General features: G+C 41.1%; 1 protein-coding gene across 1 annotated transcript; it reads right to left on the bottom strand.

The window, feature by feature from the left end:
* Window positions 1–535: 535 nt before the first annotated feature.
* Window positions 536–8131, bottom strand: LOC103626734 (probable sucrose-phosphate synthase 2). The gene is made up of 13 exons (XM_008647115.3): window positions 7748–8131; window positions 7559–7648; window positions 6125–6333; window positions 5848–5911; window positions 4496–5194; window positions 4239–4346; window positions 3957–4088; window positions 3661–3837; window positions 3343–3396; window positions 3191–3253; window positions 2379–3083; window positions 2133–2260; window positions 536–1283 (listed from the first exon to the last, which is right to left on the bottom strand). Exons 1-13 carry the CDS (start codon window positions 7934–7936, stop codon window positions 1007–1009), a joined length of 2895 nt encoding a protein of 964 aa, XP_008645337.1. The 5' UTR covers window positions 7937–8131; the 3' UTR covers window positions 536–1006.
* Between the last annotated feature and the right edge of the window lie 11714 nt (window positions 8132–19845).

Here is a 19845-nt window from a genome sequence, read left to right as displayed (position 1 = left end):
AACAGTGTTTCGCTGCTTCCGTGCGGCGTTGCCGGTCGCACAGCACAAAGGGAAAGGAAGGAATGCGACATGGCGTGCGAAATGCACGGCCGGATCCGTGCTGTGCTGCCGGCGCCGTCTGCACACGCACGTGCCTTCGCTGTGGGTTTAACTTTTTTTTCTAGTCACGGCAATGGATTTGTTTGGTTTAATTTTTTTCTTATCAGGTTTTAATTTTTTTACAAGCTTTTCTAAGAATCTAGCTATATAGAAAATCTAGCTATAGAAAAATCTAAATATCATAGTGATTACGTATGAAGGAAGATAAAGATGTTCATAAGGTTTATGATCTAGAAAGCGATGAATTCCTACTATTGCAACGACTCGGTTGATTCTATATTCATATTGATTCTAGATGGTTTTACTAAATCAAATTTTATAGAAACAGACTAAAAAACTAAGTATGTAACAGTCCACTGCAGCTTTGGCAGCCAAAAGCTGAAACAAGCTAAAACAAAAGAGTCCAATGTGCTTCCTACGAAACAACAATCGCAAGTCAAAACAGGGAGAACATCTGATGTCCCCAGGTAACTAGCCAGATGATACATGTTTCAGAAGGCATAGAACAAACTAGCCAGATGGGACGAGTGACGAACAGCGGAATCACCCATTTCCCAGGCATTCAACAACAGCGTACCATACCATGGAACACTGCCGTCCCAAACCATTTTTGTTTGTTTTTCCCCTTTCTCCATTCGTTTTTCCATCATCAACATGTTTGGTTGTACTGTACTCACTTCAAAATTTTGGCATATCACAAACAAAGGAGGGGCAGTTATTCACAGCACAAGAATAGGCCACCACCGCGCGCGGGCACACACACACGAACACAACCGCTACAGCCTACAATGCAAAATCGGCATTCCCATCGAGCATGGAAACGGTCGCACTTGTTTCGTCACCATTCTGTCTGTTTTCTCGTTTCTCTTCGTTGACCTGGTAGTGGAAACGGAAGCTCCGGAAGGTGTTACCGTGCCAGTATACCCATCTGCTGCAGGGCAGACCTCAGATCATCCGTGGTGTAGCCGTCGACACCGATGATGTTTGAGCTATCGAGGGCGACGACATCCTGCAGGGGGTATCTCCTCACCGTGTGGATCCTGTTTGCGGCGATGTTGAACTCGCCCTTTAGGATAACGGTCCTATGGAGACCCCCCAGCAGTTCCTCGTAATCTGAATCGCCGCTTTCACCCACGAGGACTGCAACATTTGGCACTTCTATCCCCAATCGTATACACAGGTACCTAATGAACAAAAAAAAAGGTTCATAGGGTTAAAATATAGCTTAGAACGAGGTTGCTTATTTGTGGTTATGCCATGCTAATTCAGGTGGGGGATGTTCTCCCCCCATGTTTACCATTCCAGAGAAAAACAATATAGCTTAAAGACCGCTGCATACGAAAATATGATTGGGGTATGACAAAACGGGAAAGCAACCCGCTAAGGGTTTGTTCGGTTAGTTCTCAATCCATGTGGATTGAGTGAGATTGGATGAGTTTGAATCCCAAACAAGTCAAACTTCTCCTTAATTTTTTCCAATCTCATCCAATCCATGTGTATTAGGAATAACCGAACAAAGCCTAAGTTGGGTACATGGGTGCAAGTCATAATCATAAGATCCAAATAATCATTTTGAGACAGAATACTAACACTTCTATCAACTTTAATCAAATGAATATCTAGTCAAAAAACAATTACAAAAGGGCAATATCTTTCATGAAAACAAAGTAATTTCATGCAAAAATGAACTATAGTCAGGTCACTTGTACGCAATAGTCAGTCGCTGGTCATTAGGCTTCACCCTTTTCTATAGTTGTATGGAGAATTCAACATTTAGGATCTCTTTAGCCAAGCAGGGATTTGAAGTCAAGTTTATAGCCTTTTTATCGTATTTGAACTATATCCTTAATTTCTAGCAATCCCGATCTTCCAAGCAAACTCTTAATGTTTTGCTCCCACAAATACACATCCATGGTAGTTCTAATCAGATTAGTAGGAAGCCTAAACTGCTGGAACTATACCTTAAAGAAATATAAAGTGGTCACTGAAGGGAGGACGAAGAAGAATAAACAAATAAATAAACGATGACAAACCTTAGGGCCTGAGAGCGTGATGCGTGGATAGGGACTACAGATAATCTGGTAGCGCTGTGGTTATATAATGCATTGCAACGGAGAGATTGGATTCTCATCAACTTCCTCAACTCCTTTAAAGGAGGAAGCTACAGTAAAAAATAATTTCATGTCAAACAATATGAAAGAGAACATATGGTAATGCTTTAAATGAAGGAATGCACATTGCACACTGTGCACAAAGTAACTGGAAAATAAAAGGCTTACATGATTGGGATTAACCACTCTAAATGCAAGACAATACGCCGAAGAGTGCTCTGGATCTTCAAAAATAATTTGTCTCTCTGTTCTTCCCTTTCTTTCTACCACTGAAGTGGCCCACTTCACAAGATATTTCCTTAGGCCTTCTCCTCCCCAACGATACTCAATATGTGACTGGTGATTTTGATCTAATGCAAATGTAATCTTGGAGTTGTTTGACGTTTCTCCGGAATGTGAAGGATAGTAAATGTTACTCCCACTATTGCAGATGAAAGCATCAAAATCAGTGGGAAGCATGCCTCCAGATAGTAGCAGTGAATGTATTTCTGATATCGTTAAGGAAGTTGACAGCACAAAACCAGTTGAACCCGACATGTTTTCTTTATGTATGACCTCAATAGCATTTCTGATTATCCTGACTAGACCTTCCTTGTTAACAGAGTCTACAGAAATAACAATGATATTCTTCCTTCCTGAAATAGGTGTATTACTCCGCTCCTCTCTGTTACCAATAGCAGGAGACCTTGGGCCAAGAGTTAGTATCCTTGACAGGTAATTCTTGCAATGTTCAGGCCACGAGAATTGGTGAATATTTGTCAGTCCATTCTCTCTGCACCTTGACCAAAGATGTTTATCAGAAAGAAGTTTATATAGTGCATCCGCAATGGCATTCTGATCGTGCGGATCAACAAGGAGACCATTGTTCAGGACCTGAATTAGCATTAGTCAGAAAACTGATAGCAATGCATTGCAATTAGTTAACATATTTTTCGAAAGCAAAGTACATGTGCCAATGGAATAACAGAAAGGAAACACACCTGATTAATTTCAACAGGGGCTCCATTTTTTGTCGCAATTATAGGCAAACCATTCATAGCAGCCTGCACATGGGCACAACAATTGGTTCCAATTAGGACACAGATAAAGCGTAATAGCAGCAACAGTAAAATGGAACCTAAAAAATTCTGACCTCTATCAGAGTAACTCCAAATTGTTCGAAGTAAGCTACATTTACAAAAGCCCCCTGCAGAAAGATTGGCATATGATCAGCATGCAAGTGTATAGTGAAGGAACACAAGTACTGAGGTGGTAAGAGTTCAGTAAACCAAATTAGTATTAAATAAATTAAGGCTTCTAGTTCACGAAGTGAAGAACTGATCTTCCCTTTTATTTGAATGTTTTGTGCATGTCTTAAATGTACAACTTTATATGCTAGAACCAGAGAAATAAGTAGTAAAAGATAAGCACCTCAATCTATTGGTTCCAGACCAAGGGGGAAAGGACATACCTTTGTTCTTGCAGCTAAACGATAAATGTCAGGAACTTCTGAGTGTTTATGATGCTTGGGGTATGCCACTTGACCATACAGGTCATATTCGTCAATCAATGTAAGCACTGATGTCAAGACAGCAGCACTCATATTGTGCATCTTAGATATAGCTTCACGGTTTCCCATTATCAGTGTCTACAGCACAAATTCAAAAGTAAGCACAGAAGTCAAGATCATTCAATCCTAAGTGTTGTTATCGTACTGTAACAAACGAAACAAATAAAGAACATTAGGGCAACTAATATAAATCTTACAAGATTGGCAAGCTCCCTTAATGGCCTGCATTCACCAAATGCCTTTACAAGTGTAGTAATATTCTTCTCAGGATAAGGGCGGGCAACAGCTAGAATCATAGGCTTCCTAGGATTTGTAAAGAAGCGCATTATCTGCCATCGGTTGTGCATATGTATAGTCAGTGTTTGAAATTTGAATGCAGGTTTGACAGATTAAAAAACATCTAAATTAACTACTGAATAAATGCTTCACTAATGATTTAGCGAGCCCTTGTGTATACTATGATAAGAATACACAGTGACCTGAGACCAAATAGGTGGATCCTCAGATGCTGGGCATGGATTCTCTTCTTCGCCATCCATATCAAAATCATGAATAATGTGACCAAATTCAACTCCAGGAGGAATTATCTGCAAAAGCAATGAATAGGAAATATGATCAAATCAAAGTCACAATAGATATTGGTGCAATTACATCTTGACCTTGTGTTAATTGCCTATACAGATAATACTTGCAACAATCAAAGTTTCCACAAGGATAGTAGAATGTGTATACTCACAACCATACGAGGCATAAAACGGCCATAACAATTAGCACCACGTTTAACTCTTGCTCGGAGCTTTCTTGCAAGTATAACCTCAAAACCATCATACAAGTTCCACTGCTCTTCTATTTCTTGCCTAGTGCTTGCAATGACAATCTCAGATGCGTCAAGAGATAGCTCCTCGGCCTCAATTCGGCACATTATTTTGTATGTCATATTTATCTGTTCCCTAGTTTGTCTCCCTTGTTTGAGAAGCCCTTCCAATTTATCTTTCCCAAGAAAATGTCCTGTGAACGCCATAGGAAGATTAAGTGCTCCAGAAAGTAACGCAGCAGCAATTCCTGCACTGGCATAATGTCCATGAATCACAGCAGGCCATACTGGATGCCCACGGCCAGTTTCTTCACCTATGGCTTTTGACATCCTCACAATATGGCTGAGTGCACCATCAACAAATTCTTGAATGAAAGGCCATAGATGTTCTTTAGCTAGATACTTGTCTTTTGGACCAAACGGTATCCGAATTATATATGCACCACTATTTTCTCCCTTTTCTTGTTTATAATTTTTACCACTTGTTGAAACCAATAATTCTTTAGGTTCACCATAACTACGATCAAAATTTGGTGCTAAGATTTGTCTTGTTAGCAGGTCAACCCGGTAAACTCCTGGGGATGAACTTAATGCTTTAGCAAGTTCAACCACATATTTGATCTGCAAAACATCAAAGTAACATTATGCACTCATTTGACCTTTTACAAGGTGGAATGGGAAGTATCAGATGAAAAAGTATAAATGTAAATGCGGAAAGTATCAGATGAAAAAGTACAAATGCAAATGTGTTATAGCTTCATAGGGCATGTTCATTTATAATGGGGAAAAGGAGTGTGATCTACCAAATACTAAAATCAATGACGCAATGTCTAAATGTTTTTGAGAGAGTAAAAATATTAGAAATTCTCATACAGAAGAAAAAGTATCTAACTATAATTAGACGACAACTGCTGAGTATTTTATAGAACATACTTGAACTCCCATTAAGGGCTTGTTCGGTTATTTTCAATCCATATGGATTGGAGGGGATTGATACGGATTGGAAGAGATTTTGACTTACTATGGATTGAAATCCCCTCAATCCCCCTCAATCCATATGGATTGGGGTAGAACCGAACAAGCCCTAAGATATATCCGTCCTCAAAATTTGAGTTTTGGAAAAAATAGGGGTCTACGAAATTTTATTAAGAAATAAATTATCAAGTCTTATTTGAGTTGCCAAGTATTGGAAGTGAGCAATATACTAGATCAGTGTGCATTTATACAGGTCAATAGAAGTTGTTATACTTATTAGCTGAGTGCAACAAGATTACCTGGCCACCCGTATCTGAATCTCGGCCAAGCTCCATATTCTCACCACGGACCAGACCATGTAGACTGCAATATAAAGTGCAAACAGATTAACGAAGGCTAGATGCGCATATGCCTGAGCAATTCATTTGCCTTTCCACTAGGAAACACCACAAAATTAAGCAATTGTTAGGGCAAAAAAAATATCAGTGCCCGTTCAAATGCTAACAAGAAAAAGAAAAGAACCATTTCTTCCATGCTTCCTATTTAAAAACGATTTGGAAGGAATAATATCTATACCTGATCAATACTATGTATAGCTTGTCAATTGAACTTGTTTTAGGTGAGCTCCCCGTGGTGCTGTCCCCGTATGCGACAGATGGATCACCAGCATCTTCTCCTTTTTCTCCTTCAAAGAGATCTTCAGACATATCTGCAGTAGCATCAGCTCGTGTTTTCTCAGTTTCTGGCTGGCGTTTTGACATACGACAAGCTTCTTCTTTCTCGAACTGCATATACAAATATGTATTTGAAAAATATAGGACAAAACTAGAAAGATAAGAAATAGATAAACTCTAATAATAACCTAGCAGAAGCAGAAGAATATGGACCTTTGCGCTCTTTGATATAGAGGAAACTTAGTACGTGCTACAACTAATGTAGACTTAGGTCTTACAAAGTTACCAAAGCAGTAAAATGTAAAACCTGAGCTCAACTGGTAAATCAGAGGTAGACTAAGGGCTTGTTTGAATGAGCTAGAGCTAATAGTTAGCTGGCTAAAAATTCCTAGTGCAATTAGTTGGCTAACTATTAGCTGATTTTAGATAGGTTGAACCAACTAATGAACTAATGGATGGTTGAGGGTGCAACTAATAGTTAGCTGGACTATTAGTTGGGGTGTTTGGATGTCTCCAGCTAAAAGCAGCTAATAACTGAACTATTAACTAGACTGTTTGGATGTCTCTAGCTAATTTTAGCAGCTAGTACATTCAAACAGGACCTAAAATTACTGTGCAAAAGTGCTTAACTCTATGATGGTGGAAATATTAGTCAAAACAGAATGTGTTGTTTCTTGGGGACAGAATAATATCAGTAGAGGGCTTTAGAATGGATAAAAAGGATGCTGAAATGGATATGCAGTGTCATCACGCTCCCATTGGCTCAGCTAGTCAACTAGTGGGTAGTGGACATTCATGAAATTCCTATGTTCCCAGCATCTGTCGCAATTGGTCCAGCTACTGGACAAGTGAAAGCCATCTACAAACTTCTTTCATGAAATTCCCTTGTTCCCAGCATCTGTCACAATTGGTCCAGCTACTGAACAAGTGAAAGCCATTTACAAGCTAACAGTGACTAGAAACATAGGGACAGCAGTAGCAGCTGAAAAACTTAGGAAAGACTGGCAAAGTACAATGTCAAAGCTGTATCAGAGACCAATGCCGTCGGAAAACAACTCCTCGCGCAAGTCAATATGATGTTTAGCTTATGTATCTCATCTTTAACTGATCTGGTTGCGTGCAAACGTCACCTAGCAAGTACAACGTCCAGTTCTAAGCCTGTAAGTCTCTAACTGAGGGAAAGTAAAAGAAATGATCGATCTAACAAGCACAGATAATCAGCAACATCTATGCAGAATACCCGCCACAAAACTCATCCAACGTCAAATGATACTTCGTAGTGGCAATCTATAGCACAGTCCAAGCTGAGAAGCAACCGGAGAAAAACCGAGCTTACCTCCTTCTTCTTCCTTGCAAGGTTCCAGATCCTCCACGTCATGTTCTCGAGCCGCGTGTTCCTCTCCTGCGGGCTCCGCATGGCGTTCGCCTGCAGACACGGCACACCCAGATCGGTAACGGAATCACAGCAACAGCAACGGAAGATAAGAGGTGGAATTGGCGTTGGCCGCATCGGCAACGGACGTACGCGTAGCCATGTCTTGTAGAGGTCGGTCTCGTCGTACCCGGTGATGACCTCCTCGACGAAGTAGCGCGCGGGGGAGAAATGGCCGCGCTCGCGGAGGAGGAGGGAAGGCCGGTCGCCGCCGATGGCAGCCTTTCCGGCGTCTAGGATGGCGTCGAGGTAGCTGTTGATCCAATTATCGTTGCCCGCCATCGCCGCCGCCGGCGAGATGAGATCGGGGGACGGGATGGGAGGGGAGTTGAGGCCAGGCTGAGGGAGGAAGAAAAGGAGAGGAGGAGGTGAGCAGAAATAGCGAGTTAAAAAAATATAATAAGAGGCGCTGGAATTATTATAGCAAATGAAAAAAAAGGAAGGTGGCTCATAATGGGGTGAGTAGACAATAAGGAAACAGTGTGGTGGCAACTGTGACATAATTTTTTTTAATTCAAATGGAATGGTCAATTCAAAAATGAGTTTATTATCAATATTCTATAGTATCATTGAAAATGTTTATGTATACTGATATACATGGAGATTCTGTTTCGACTAGGTTTTCCTGGATTTGTGCTCTTTGCCATCATTTTCAGCTAAAGATGTTGGGGACGGACACTATTTTTGTACGCATCCAATGATCGCGTAATCCTGTGGGACTTCGTTGATTTTTTATAAAACTTAGAAGAACTGTATTGCTGAAAGACATGTGACGTTATATCTTGGTACCTTATACATATTTTTTTGAATAATTAAGTTAAATTTACAACGTTTGAATTTAAAATTTCTAACAGCATCCTCAAACGTAATTAGTATAAATATACGCACAATGCTCTCAGGAAAATAATCTGAGAGAATGACAAAAATTATTAAAGTCGACACAAACGAAATGGCGCATGGACTAGAGAGCACACGGCCCAGTGGGCTTCTGGCTAGCATGCTTCCAAGGTCCGGTATTATAAAAAGACTTTTTAGGGCCCACAATGGTTAACCCAGATGTTCTGTTCTAACTTGCACATTCAGATCCGAAATTCCGAATAGTGTAACGATAAAAATAAGCGTTTTCTCTGGAGACTGGAGAAGCGGTACCAAATACAGCACACGTGATCCAGCAAATACGAGCCGTTGTACAGACTCATCCAGCTTGCGCGCCAACTGGTTCTTCACCGGAGTCAACCGCCAGCCCGGCGGTGCTCCCTCCTCTTCATCAATTTCAGTGGCAGAGCTAGTATTTAGTTAGTTTTCCACGAGTTAAATTGAAATTGTTGAGCTAATTTTATTTTTTAATTGTCCTTTTGTATTTTATTAAAAATGAGGATCTCAATTGTAAACTTTACTCTTAGCAACATGTACTGCGGTGCTAATGGTCGAGATAGACCGTGTTTCTAACCGAGTATAAAAATTTAAGTTTAACGATCCCTATTTTAATAAGTAGTAGCATGAGAGATTAGAAGAATACCCTTCATTAAATGTAAAGATTCTTACGGGACATATGGATATTGTAACCGGTCATCTTAGCATTTATTACATTTTTATCCAACTGACGCCAAAAGCAGTAATACGAATATAGACGCGCCAAACACATTAACAAAAACGAAAAACATTCAATATTTGAAAATGTCGCTGCTCCGCCACCGCTCCTTTCTCATGGTTATAAAACACTCCAGCCTTTAAAGCACTCACCAGCCTGTTAAACACAAAACGCAAACATCACATATGTTGATCGATTTTAATAAGTTGTCGTTGGATGGAAATGAAGATGGTGTACCTGAGGTTGGTGGAGTCTTTTCTTTTGTTCCTCCACGTCAAATACTCCATCCTTTTGATCTAAATGTCCCAATGGATTAACAACAAGAGAACCTGCATCCATCTAGGTAAACATTCACAAAAAATATCTAGGAGTACAAAAGAATCTAAAACCCCTAAAAAGGGCATAGCCATCTTTAGTCAGCACTCAGGACTAAACCCCTTCCTTTTTTTCCAAGATGCTAATTTATGAATTACTACATGTGTAGCAGTGTTGCTAAAAAATTATGGTGTTTCTGGTTATATTCTTGATATAAATATGGTGTAATTTTTCAACAAAATGTACAAATTATTTTGTAGTGACAATTTATATTTTTTTGTCATGGATATTAAATCTTATACGTTTTGTGTTCGTGTATATGCGTGGCCTTGTTTTTTATGAATGTTGAAATATAACATATGCTTATCTTTAATGAATACACATTGTGCTTGATCTACGTGATGGTATGGCATATATGTATACTTGATGTGTTTTTATATATTAAACTATCTCCAACAGTTTACACATCCATATCCTTATATTCAAATTTCATTGTGTAAACAGTATAGTCTATAGCGCAAAACAATATAAAAATAGTGTTTTAGGTGACCATATGAGTGAACTGCTGGATACGGTCTTAGTATTTATAGATTTGAATAATTTAGGGACATAGACACAATTTATGGTTATTTAGATATTTTTATTATAGTATGTCGATGTTTAAATGTAAATTTGGGGATTATTCTAGTGTTTATGTAATAATGGCAACATAGTAATTTAGATGTAAATTTAAGATGCTACTTAAATTATTTATTATTATAATATCAGGTGAATAATATAGGGCATGTTTGGAAGCACTCGATTTTTAAAAAATGGTTTATAGTACTGAAGTGCTTCCAAACATGCTAGTTTATACTTTAGTTTTCTAAAAACTTTTTTAAGAAACCAAAGTGACCTTTGCTAGCTAAAACTAGTTTTTGCCCAATAAATTACAAATTGTCCATAGTTTGGTGGAAATCACGGTGATTGCCACCGCTCCCTGTTCTACGCATGCTTCTATGTATGCTTCTACTTGGTTTGAATGTGTTAATTATTATTTTAATTTTTTTTAATTAATATAATTTCAATATATATTTAAAATTGTCAGAAAATAAAATAAAAATAAAGAGAATAATTAAATAAATTACTTTAAAAATAGAGCAAGAGTAAACTTGTCTTTGTGCGGCGAAAAACGGTTTTCAATAAACTGGGTTCCAAATACGTATATCTAGTTTTTTTTATAAACTAGTTTCTAGAAACTAAGGATGAAAACCAGTTCTTTAGGTGCTTACAAACAGGTCCATAGATGTAAATTTAGGTGTTATTTTAGATTATATCCCAAAATATTATAGGTGTGTAATAATTGATCTAGTGTCTATTATTTTTTTATGGTTATTAGAGTCTATTGAATCAATTACTAGATTTTTCTGTTCTATGATAGTTTTTTAGAGTTTATTAGTTTTCTGTGTGTTTCTTGATGATTATTGAATACCAAGTCTTTCGCTGGCATGTTTTCTTTAACCTACTTCACTGACATGATGTTGATTCTTTAGATACGCCTTTGCGAGCTTCCTAACCTTGAAACCTCGTAAGTGTAGACCGCTAATTTGCTTAAGGCTAAGGTCATCAACCTTCCTGTCTCTATCTTTTATTTCAAACTTCATATACAATATAATTTTTAATGTAAAATAATATTTTGTTCATCCATATAGTCGATCTAGTGACCCTAGCTTAAGCCAGGATTATTATCATTTTCACCATTCACAAACGCCAACTACTCAATCAGAAAGTGAAAAGAACCCATGCTGAAGCAGAAGAGATGGATGCAAATAATAAGGACGTAACAAATCTTTGACAATATTGCACAGCTTTGGTTTGAGGAAAAGATACCGATTCTATATATTCTTTTCTCCATCTCATCCATGTAAACACAGTCAATAAAACCAATACAACGCATTGAGTAGTTGAGTTCAACGAGTAAAGTGTGTTTGGTTTGAGAAATTACTCCATCCAAAAAGAGATAGTACATTATAGGTTCATTTCTCAAATTTATTGGGATGACCACATTCCTCATATTAGTAGTAACTAACTAACTATGATGAATGAGGTGTTAATGAATCAACTCTTTCCATTCCATAAATCAAATAAAAATTGAGTACCGAGAAGATGATGGACTAGCTTATTTATCAAACCAAACACCCTAACAGACATAAACGTTCCAATTGAAGGAATAATATTTGCCACACAGACATAGGTGAAGATCCTATTTATGCATTCTTCGATCTTATCCGATCCTATATTTTTATTCTTGGTGTATGTCATCTATAAACAAGTAACTTTTTAGAAAAAGTGAGGGACGGGTGGCATGAACTCCCCTTTTTATAACATAACTATTTATTCTAAATCCGATCTGTCTTACCAGTAAAACAAAATACCCTTTATACCCGTCGAAGATTGTTTGGTAATAAATATACAAGGTATGCCAGGAGATCGAGAGAGAGTTAAGTTTAGGTCACGAGAGACACAAGAATTTATACAGATTCACACTCTTAGTATGAAATATTGTCCTGAGTCATGTGTGTGTGATAAATATGCTTTATCCTTTTTTCATCGTCAGGGGTTCTTTTCATTATCAGTTAGGCATCGAGTCAGTTAACAAGTTGTACACGAGTCGAATTCTATGTTTATAAGTTTATCTATTAATTTATTGAGATAATTAACAAATTAATGTACACTCCTATAAACCTGCTGACTATGGTCTCCCTTCCGTTCTTATCATCGAGTCATTATATCTGCTATGTTCTTCCGCTGAGGTTGGATACTCGATTGTGTTCGTCAGTTTTCACGAGAAGATCTAGCTAGTTTTCACGAGAAGATCTAGCTGAGTCCGCTTATAATTATTTTTTTGTGAACTTTGATTTTTAGTGACGGTTCCTTAAGAAATCCGTCACTAGAAATCATGGATCTCTAGTAGAAATATGATTTCTGGTGACGGTTTTCTTAAGAAACCGTCATTAAAAATATCGCTGACACTTGATAACTAAAACAGTATGTAAAAATTAAGCTCTACTGCTGTATTTAAGCTCTTTTCTACTAATGAACGGTTAAAGTTTTCGAAAAAAAGAGCTTCATTCATTCCACTTATGCAGTTACGCCGCTCGATCTAGGAATATCTTTAAGTATTTGAAGATTCTTGACCAATCAATTCCATATCAGCGATGACTCATCCGAATATTTCATCTCAACGAAATAATCAGTACCTAACGAAGGGAAGCATATTCTTCGACCACGATACTGACTTGGTGCATAAGCACAAATTCTCCTGCAAAGTAAAGAGGGCGCCGTTGCTCTCCTGAATAAAGATAAAGCAAATGCAGCATCAAACAAGCCACAGTTTAGCCGCCACGTACTCCAAGTTCCATGTCGAGCTTCCTTTCAGCGCACGATCCAAGCATCACATCTAGGTAACGACAATGGTTCGTTGCTCAGATTAACAATCAACACGCGTGGCACTTTCTGATCAGACCAGTTGTGATATAGCAGCGAGTACAAGGCCAAGACTCAACACAAAAATTCTGTTCTGAACTCTGCCAAGTCCACTCCTCTACTTCAGAGTGTCATGACTCATGAACCATTTACCGTCAGGGGCCGTTTGGATCTATTGAATTTGGATAAATCGGAATTTGTTCAATAAAGTAGTCTATTTAGTTTGGAATTTAACATTCAACGCATGAGTGTCCAGTATTTTTTTCCTAGATGGCAGCCGAAACTGATGGCTGCACGTCAAGACTAAAAGCCTATACGGCGCCACAAGTACGACTGTTTTCAGTTAATCATATGGAAAAAGGATGTTGTGCGTAACCTTAGTGCCAAATGTTAGTGTGTTCCTACTTCCTACTATTCATTTATATGTAGGCTGACACCACTGTTAGGCTACCGGTTCATTAGAGTTAGAGTTTCCCCTCGGTCTATATATAACATTTCTCTATGCAATAGATATTAAGTTCCAGTTTCCACACTACTGTCGCTGGGCTTGCACCACCCATAGTCTGGCCGCCGGCCACCCTTATCCTTCGCCGGCCACGCCCTCCTCTACCACGCCGTCGACCCCTAGCCGTGCCTGGTCGCCGGACTCCTTGGATCTGCGCCTCGTCTTGCTCGCCGCCACCATCCTCGGCCGCGGTCTCTGGCCGCCGTGCCTCCTCCTCGCCTCGCCGGGCTGTGCGTCGTTGCGCCCACGCAATCGACGGCCCTGCCCCTGCGCCCACCGCAAACACCAACGAGGGTGCGGGCACTGCCGCCGTGGACGACCTTCTCTAGGCCAGCTCGACGTCGCCACCACGGCTGGCTTCCAACAGCTCCCCCACTCGGCTGTCTCGTGCTCTATTTTGCCTGTGGGCTTCAGTGCGGCACGTGCAGTGCCACCCGTGCCCCACAGCCCACCACCTGACTCTGGCCACCCGCCCACTCTGCAACGCCCCCTGCAGAACCCTGCCCTGTTGAGCTCCTCGCTCTTGCTGTGACACACGTCCTCCATGAAAAGGAATTAGGCTTACACCTATTTCCTAATTGATTTTGGTGGTTGAATTGCCCAACACAAATATTGGACTAACTAGTTTGCTCTAGTATCTAAAGTTATACAGGTGTCAAAGGTTCACACTTAGCCAATAAAAAGACCAAGACATGGGTTCAACAAAAAGAGCAAGGGATAACCGAAGGCAGCCCTGGTCTGGCGCACCGGACTGTCCGGTGCACCACCGGACAGTGTCCGGTGCACCAGGGGACTCCAAGTCAAACTTCACACTTTTGGGAATTTTTAGAGGCGCTTCGCTATAATTCACCGGACTGTCCGGTGCACCACCAGACAGTGTCCGGTGCTCTAGAGGAGAGCGACTCTGAACTCGCTAGCTTCGGGAATCCGCTCCGCTATAATTCACCGGACATGTCCGGTGAGCCAGCGGAGCAACGGCTACTTCGCGCCAACAGTCGTCTGCAACGCATTAAATGCGCGCCAGCGCGCGCAGAGGAGCAGAGCACGCGCGGGTGGCACACCGGACAGTCTACAGGACTTGTCCGGTGCACCACCGGACAGCCAGACGGGCCCACACGTCAGAGCTCCAACGGTCGGAACCCAACGGCCTGGTGACGTGGCTGGCGCACCGGACAGTGTCCGGTGGCGCACCGGACTGTCCGATGCGCCATGCGACAGCAGCCTCCACCAAACGGCTAGTTTGGTGGTTGGGGTTATAAATACCCCCAACCACCCCACATTCAAGTGATCCAAGTTTTCCAACTTCCAACCACTTACAAGAGCTAGGCATTCAATACAAGACACACCCAAGTGATCAAATCCTCTCCCAATTCCACAAAAGCTTTAGTGTTAAGTGAGAGTGATTTGTTGTGTTCTTTTGAGCTCTTGCGCTTGGATTGCTTTCTTTCTCATTCTTTCTTAAGATCAAACTCACTTGTAATTGAGGCAAGAGACACCAATCGTGTGGTGATCCTTGTGGGAACTTTGTGTTCCAAGTGATTGAGAAGAAAAGCTCACTCGGTCCGAAAGACCGTTTGAGAGAGGGAAAGGGTTGAAAGAGACCCGGTCTTTGTGACCACCTCAACGGGGAGTAGGTTTGCAAGAACCGAACCTCGGTAAAACAAATCCGCGTGTCACACTCTTTATTCGCTTGCGATTTGTTTTACGCCCTCTCTCTCGGACTCGTTTCCATTTCTAACGCTAACCCGACTTGTAGTTGTGATTAATTTTGTGAATTTCAGTTTCGCCTTATTCACCTCCCTCTAGGCGACTTCCAATTGGTATCAGAGCCTGGTGCTTCATTAGAGCCTAACCGCTCGAAGTGATGTCGGGAGAACACGCCAAGAAGGAGATGGAGACCGGCGACAAGCCCACTACAAGCCACGGGAAGGCTTCATCGGGAGAGTCCCGCAACAAAGGGAAAGGGAAGGAGAAGAAAGCCTCTTCTCACAAGTCGCATCGGAGTGGCGACAAGAAAAAGAAGATGAGGAAGGTGGTCTACTACGAGACCGACACTTCATCACCTTCCACCTCCGGCTCCGACGCGCCCTCCATAACTTCTAAGCGCCATGAGCGCAAGAAGTTTAGTAAGATCCCCCTACGCTACCCTCGCATTCCTAAACATACTCCATTACTTTCCGTTCCATTAGGCAAACCGCCAACCTTTGACGGTGAAGATTATGCTAGGTGGAGTGATTTGATGAAATTTCACCTAACCTCACTCCACAAAAGTATATGGAATGTTGTTGAGTTTGGAGCACAGGTATCATCCGTAGGGGATGAGGATTACAATGAGGACGAGGTGGCCCAAATCGAGCACTTCAACTCACAAGCCACAACTATACTCCTCGCCTCTCTAAGTCGAGAGGAGTATAACAAGGTGCAAGGGTTGAAGAGCGCCAAGGAAGTTTGGGACGTGCTCAAGACCGCGCACGAGGGAGATGAGCTAACCAAGATCACTAAGCGGGAGACGATCGAGGGGGAGCTCGGTCGCTTCCGGCTTCGCAAAGGAGAAGAGCCACAAGACATGTACAACCGGCTCAAAACCTTGGTGAACCAAGTGCGCAACCTCGGGAGCAAAAAGTGGGATGACCACGAGATGATTAAGGTTATTCTTAGATCACTTATTTTCCTTAACCCTACTCAAGTTCAATTAATTCGTGGTAATCCTAGATATACACTAATGACTCCCGAGGAAGTAATCGGGAATTTTGTGAGCTTTGAGTACATGATCAAGGGCTCAAAGAAAATCAATGAGCTAGATGATCCCTCCACATCCGAAGCACAACCGGTCGTATTTAAGGCGACGGAGGAGAAGGAGGAGGAGTCTACACCGAGTAGACAACCAATCGACGCCTCAAAGCTCGACAACGAGGAAATGGCGCTCGTCATCAAGAGCTTCCGCCAAATCCTCAAGCAAAGGAGGGGAAAAGATTACAAGCCCCGCTCCAAGAAGGTTTGCTACAAGTGTGGTAAGCCCGGTCACTTTATAGCAAAATGTCCTATTTCTAGTGACAGTGACAGGGGAGACGACAAGAAGGGGAGAAGAAAGGAGAAGAAGAAATACTACAAGAAGAAGGGTGGCGACGCCCATGTATGCCGCGAGTGGACTCGGACGAGAGCTCCTCCGACGAGGACGCCACCAACATCGCCATCAATAAGGGTCTTCTTTTCCCCAACGTCGGCCACAAGTTCCTCATGGCAAAGGACGGCAAAAAGAAGAAGGTTAAATCCAAATCCTCCACTAGATATGAGTCCTCTAGCGATGATAATGCTAGTGATGATGAAGATAATTTGCGTACCCTTTTTGCCAACCTAAACATGCAACAAAAGGAAAAATTAAATGAATTGATTAGTGCTATTCATGAAAAGGATGATCTCTTGGACTCTCAAGAGGACTTCCTTATTTAAGAAAACAAAAAGCATGTTAAGGTAAAAAATGCTTATGCTCTAGAGGTAGAAAAGTGCAAAAAATTATCTAGTGAGCTAAGCACTTGCCATGAGACCATTGACAACCTTAGAAATGAAAATGCTAGTTTAAGTGCTAAGGTTGATTCAAATGTTTGTGATGTTTCAATTCCCAATCTTAGAAATGATAATGATGATTTGCTTGCTAAGATTGAAGAATTAAACATTTCTCTTGCTAGCCTTAGAAATGAAAATGAAAGACTGCTTACTAAGGCTAAAGAATTAGATGTTTGCAATATTACAATTTCCGATCTTAGAAATAAAAATGATATATTGCGTGCTAAGATTGTTGAACTTAATTCTTGCAAACCCTCTACATCTACCACTGAGCATGTCACTATTTGCACTAGATGTAGAGATGTTGATATTAATGCTATTCATGATCACATGGCTTTAATTAAACAACAAAATGATCATATAGCTAAACTAGATGCTAAAATTGCCGAGCATGAACTAGAAAATGAAAAATTTAAGTTTGCTCGTAGTATGCTCTATAGAGGGAGACGCCCTGGCATTAAGGATGGCATTGGCTTCCAAGAGGGAGGCAATGTCAAACTTAATGCCCCTCCTAAGAAATTGTCCAACTTTGTTAAGGGCAAGGCTCCCGTGCCTCAGGATAACGAGGGTTACATTTTATACCCTGCCGGTTATCCCGAGAGCAAAATTAGGAGAATTCATTCTAGGAAGTCTCACTCTGGCCCTAACCATGCATTTATGTATAAGGGTGAGACATCTAGTTCTAGGCAACCAACCCGTGCTAAGTTGCCTAAGAAGAAAACTCCTAGTGCATCAAATGATCATGACATTTCACTTAAAACTTTTGATGCATCATATGTCTTAACTAACAAATCCGGCAAGGTAGTTACCAAGTATGTTGGGGGCAAGCACAAGGGGTCAAAGACTTGTGTTTGGGTACCCAAAGTTCTTGTATCTAATGCCAAAGGACCCAAAACCATTTGGGTACCTAAAGTCAAGAACTAAACATGTTTTGTAGGTTTATGCATCCGGGGGCTCAAGTTGGATCATCGACAGCGGGTGCACAAACCACATGATAGGGGAGAAGAAAATGTTCTCCTCCTATGAGAAAAACCAAGATCCCCAACGAGCTATCACATTCGGGGATGAAAATCAAGGTTTGGTCAAAGGTTTGGGTAAAATTGCTATATCACCTGACCATTCCATTTCCAATGTTTTTCTTGTAGACTCTTTAGATTACAATTTGCTTTCCGTTTCTCAATTATGTCAAATGGGCTACAACTGTCTATTTACTGATGTAGGTGTCACTGTCTTTAGAAGAAGTGATGATTCAATAGCATTTAAGGGAGTGTTAGAGGGTCAGCTATACTTGGTAGATTTTGATAGAGCTGAACTCGACACTTGCTTAATTGCTAAGACTAACATGGGTTGGCTCTGGCACCGCCGACTAGCCCATGTTGGGATGAAGAATCTTCATAAGCTTCTAAAGGGAGAGCACATTTTAGGTTTAACAAATGTTCATTTTGAGAAAGACAGGATTTGTAGCGCATGCCAAGCAGGAAAGCAAGTCGGTGCTCATCATCCACATAAGAACATCATGACGACTGACAGGCCACTAGAACTCCTACACATGGACCTATTCGGCCCGATAGCTTACATAAGCATCGGCGGGAGTAAGTACTGTCTAGTTATTGTGGATGATTATTTTCGCTTCACTTGGGTATTCTTTTTGCAGGAAAAGTCTCATACCCAAGAGACCTTAAAGGGATTCTTGAGACGGGCTCAAAATGAGTTCGGCTTGAGGATCAAAAAGATTAGAAGCGACAACGGGACGGAGTTCAAGAACTCTCAAATTGAAGGCTTCCTTGAGGAGGAGGGCATCAAGCATGAGTTCTCTTCTCCCTACACGCCACAACAAAATGGTGTAGTGGAGAGGAAGAATAGAACTCTATTGGACATGGCAAGAACCATGCTTGATGAGTACAAGACTTCGGATCGGTTTTGGGCCGAGGCGGTCAACACCGCTTGCTACGCCATCAACCGGTTATATCTACACCGAATCCTCAAGAAGACATCATACGAACTCCTAACCGGTAAAAAGCCCAATATTTCATATTTTAGAGTCTTTGGTAGCAAATGCTTTATACTTGTTAAAAGAGGTAGAAAATCTAAATTTGCTCCTAAGACTGTAGAAGGCTTTTTACTAGGATATGATTCAAACACAAGGGCACATAGAGTCTTTAACAAGTCCTCTGGACAAGTTGAAGTTTCTTGTGACATTGTGTTTGATGAGACTAACGGCTCTCAAGTAGAGCAAGTTGATCTTGATGAGATAGGTGATGAAGAGGCTCCGTGCATCGCGCTAAGGAACATGTCCATTGGGGATGTGTGTCCTAAGGAATCCGAAGAGCCTCCAAATGCACAAGATCAACCATCCTCCTCCACGCAAGCATCTCCACCAACTCAAAATGAGGATGAGGCTCAAGTTGATGAAGGAGAAGATCAATCAAATGAGCCACCTCAAGATGACGGCAATGATCAAGGGGGAGATGCAAATAATCAAGACAAGGAGGATGAAGAACCAAGGCCACCACACCCAAGAGTCCACCAAGCAATCCAACGAGATCACCCCGTCGACACCATCCTAGGCGACATTCATAAGGGGGTAACCACTAGATCTCGTGTTGCACATTTTTGTGAGCATTACTATTTTGTTTCCTCCATTGAGCCACATAGGGTAGAGGAGGCACTTCAAGATTCAGATTGGGTGGTGGCAATGCAAGAGGAGCTCAACAACTTCACTAGGAACGAGGTATGGCATTTAGTTCCACA

This window comes from Zea mays, chromosome 5, assembly GCF_902167145.1.
Source record: "Zea mays cultivar B73 chromosome 5, Zm-B73-REFERENCE-NAM-5.0, whole genome shotgun sequence".
Lineage (NCBI taxonomy): Eukaryota > Viridiplantae > Streptophyta > Magnoliopsida > Poales > Poaceae > Zea > Zea mays.
This window is presented reverse-complemented; position numbering and strand designations above follow the sequence as displayed.

What these genes read in the sequence shown, in the direction of transcription:
- LOC103626734 (XM_008647115.3), bottom strand. Translation starts at nt 7,936, where the DNA reads ATGGCGGGCAACGATAATTGGATCAACAGCTACCTCGACGCCATCCTA. An exon ending in CTATACATAGTATTGATCAG is followed by an intron (nt 5,912 to 6,124) that starts GTATAGATATTA and finishes TTTATATTGCAG; the next exon opens with TCTACATGGTCTGGTCCGTG. An exon ending in TCACGCTCTCAGGCCCTAAG is followed by an intron (nt 1,284 to 2,132) that starts GTTTGTCATCGT and finishes TTTGTTCATTAG; the next exon opens with GTACCTGTGTATACGATTGG.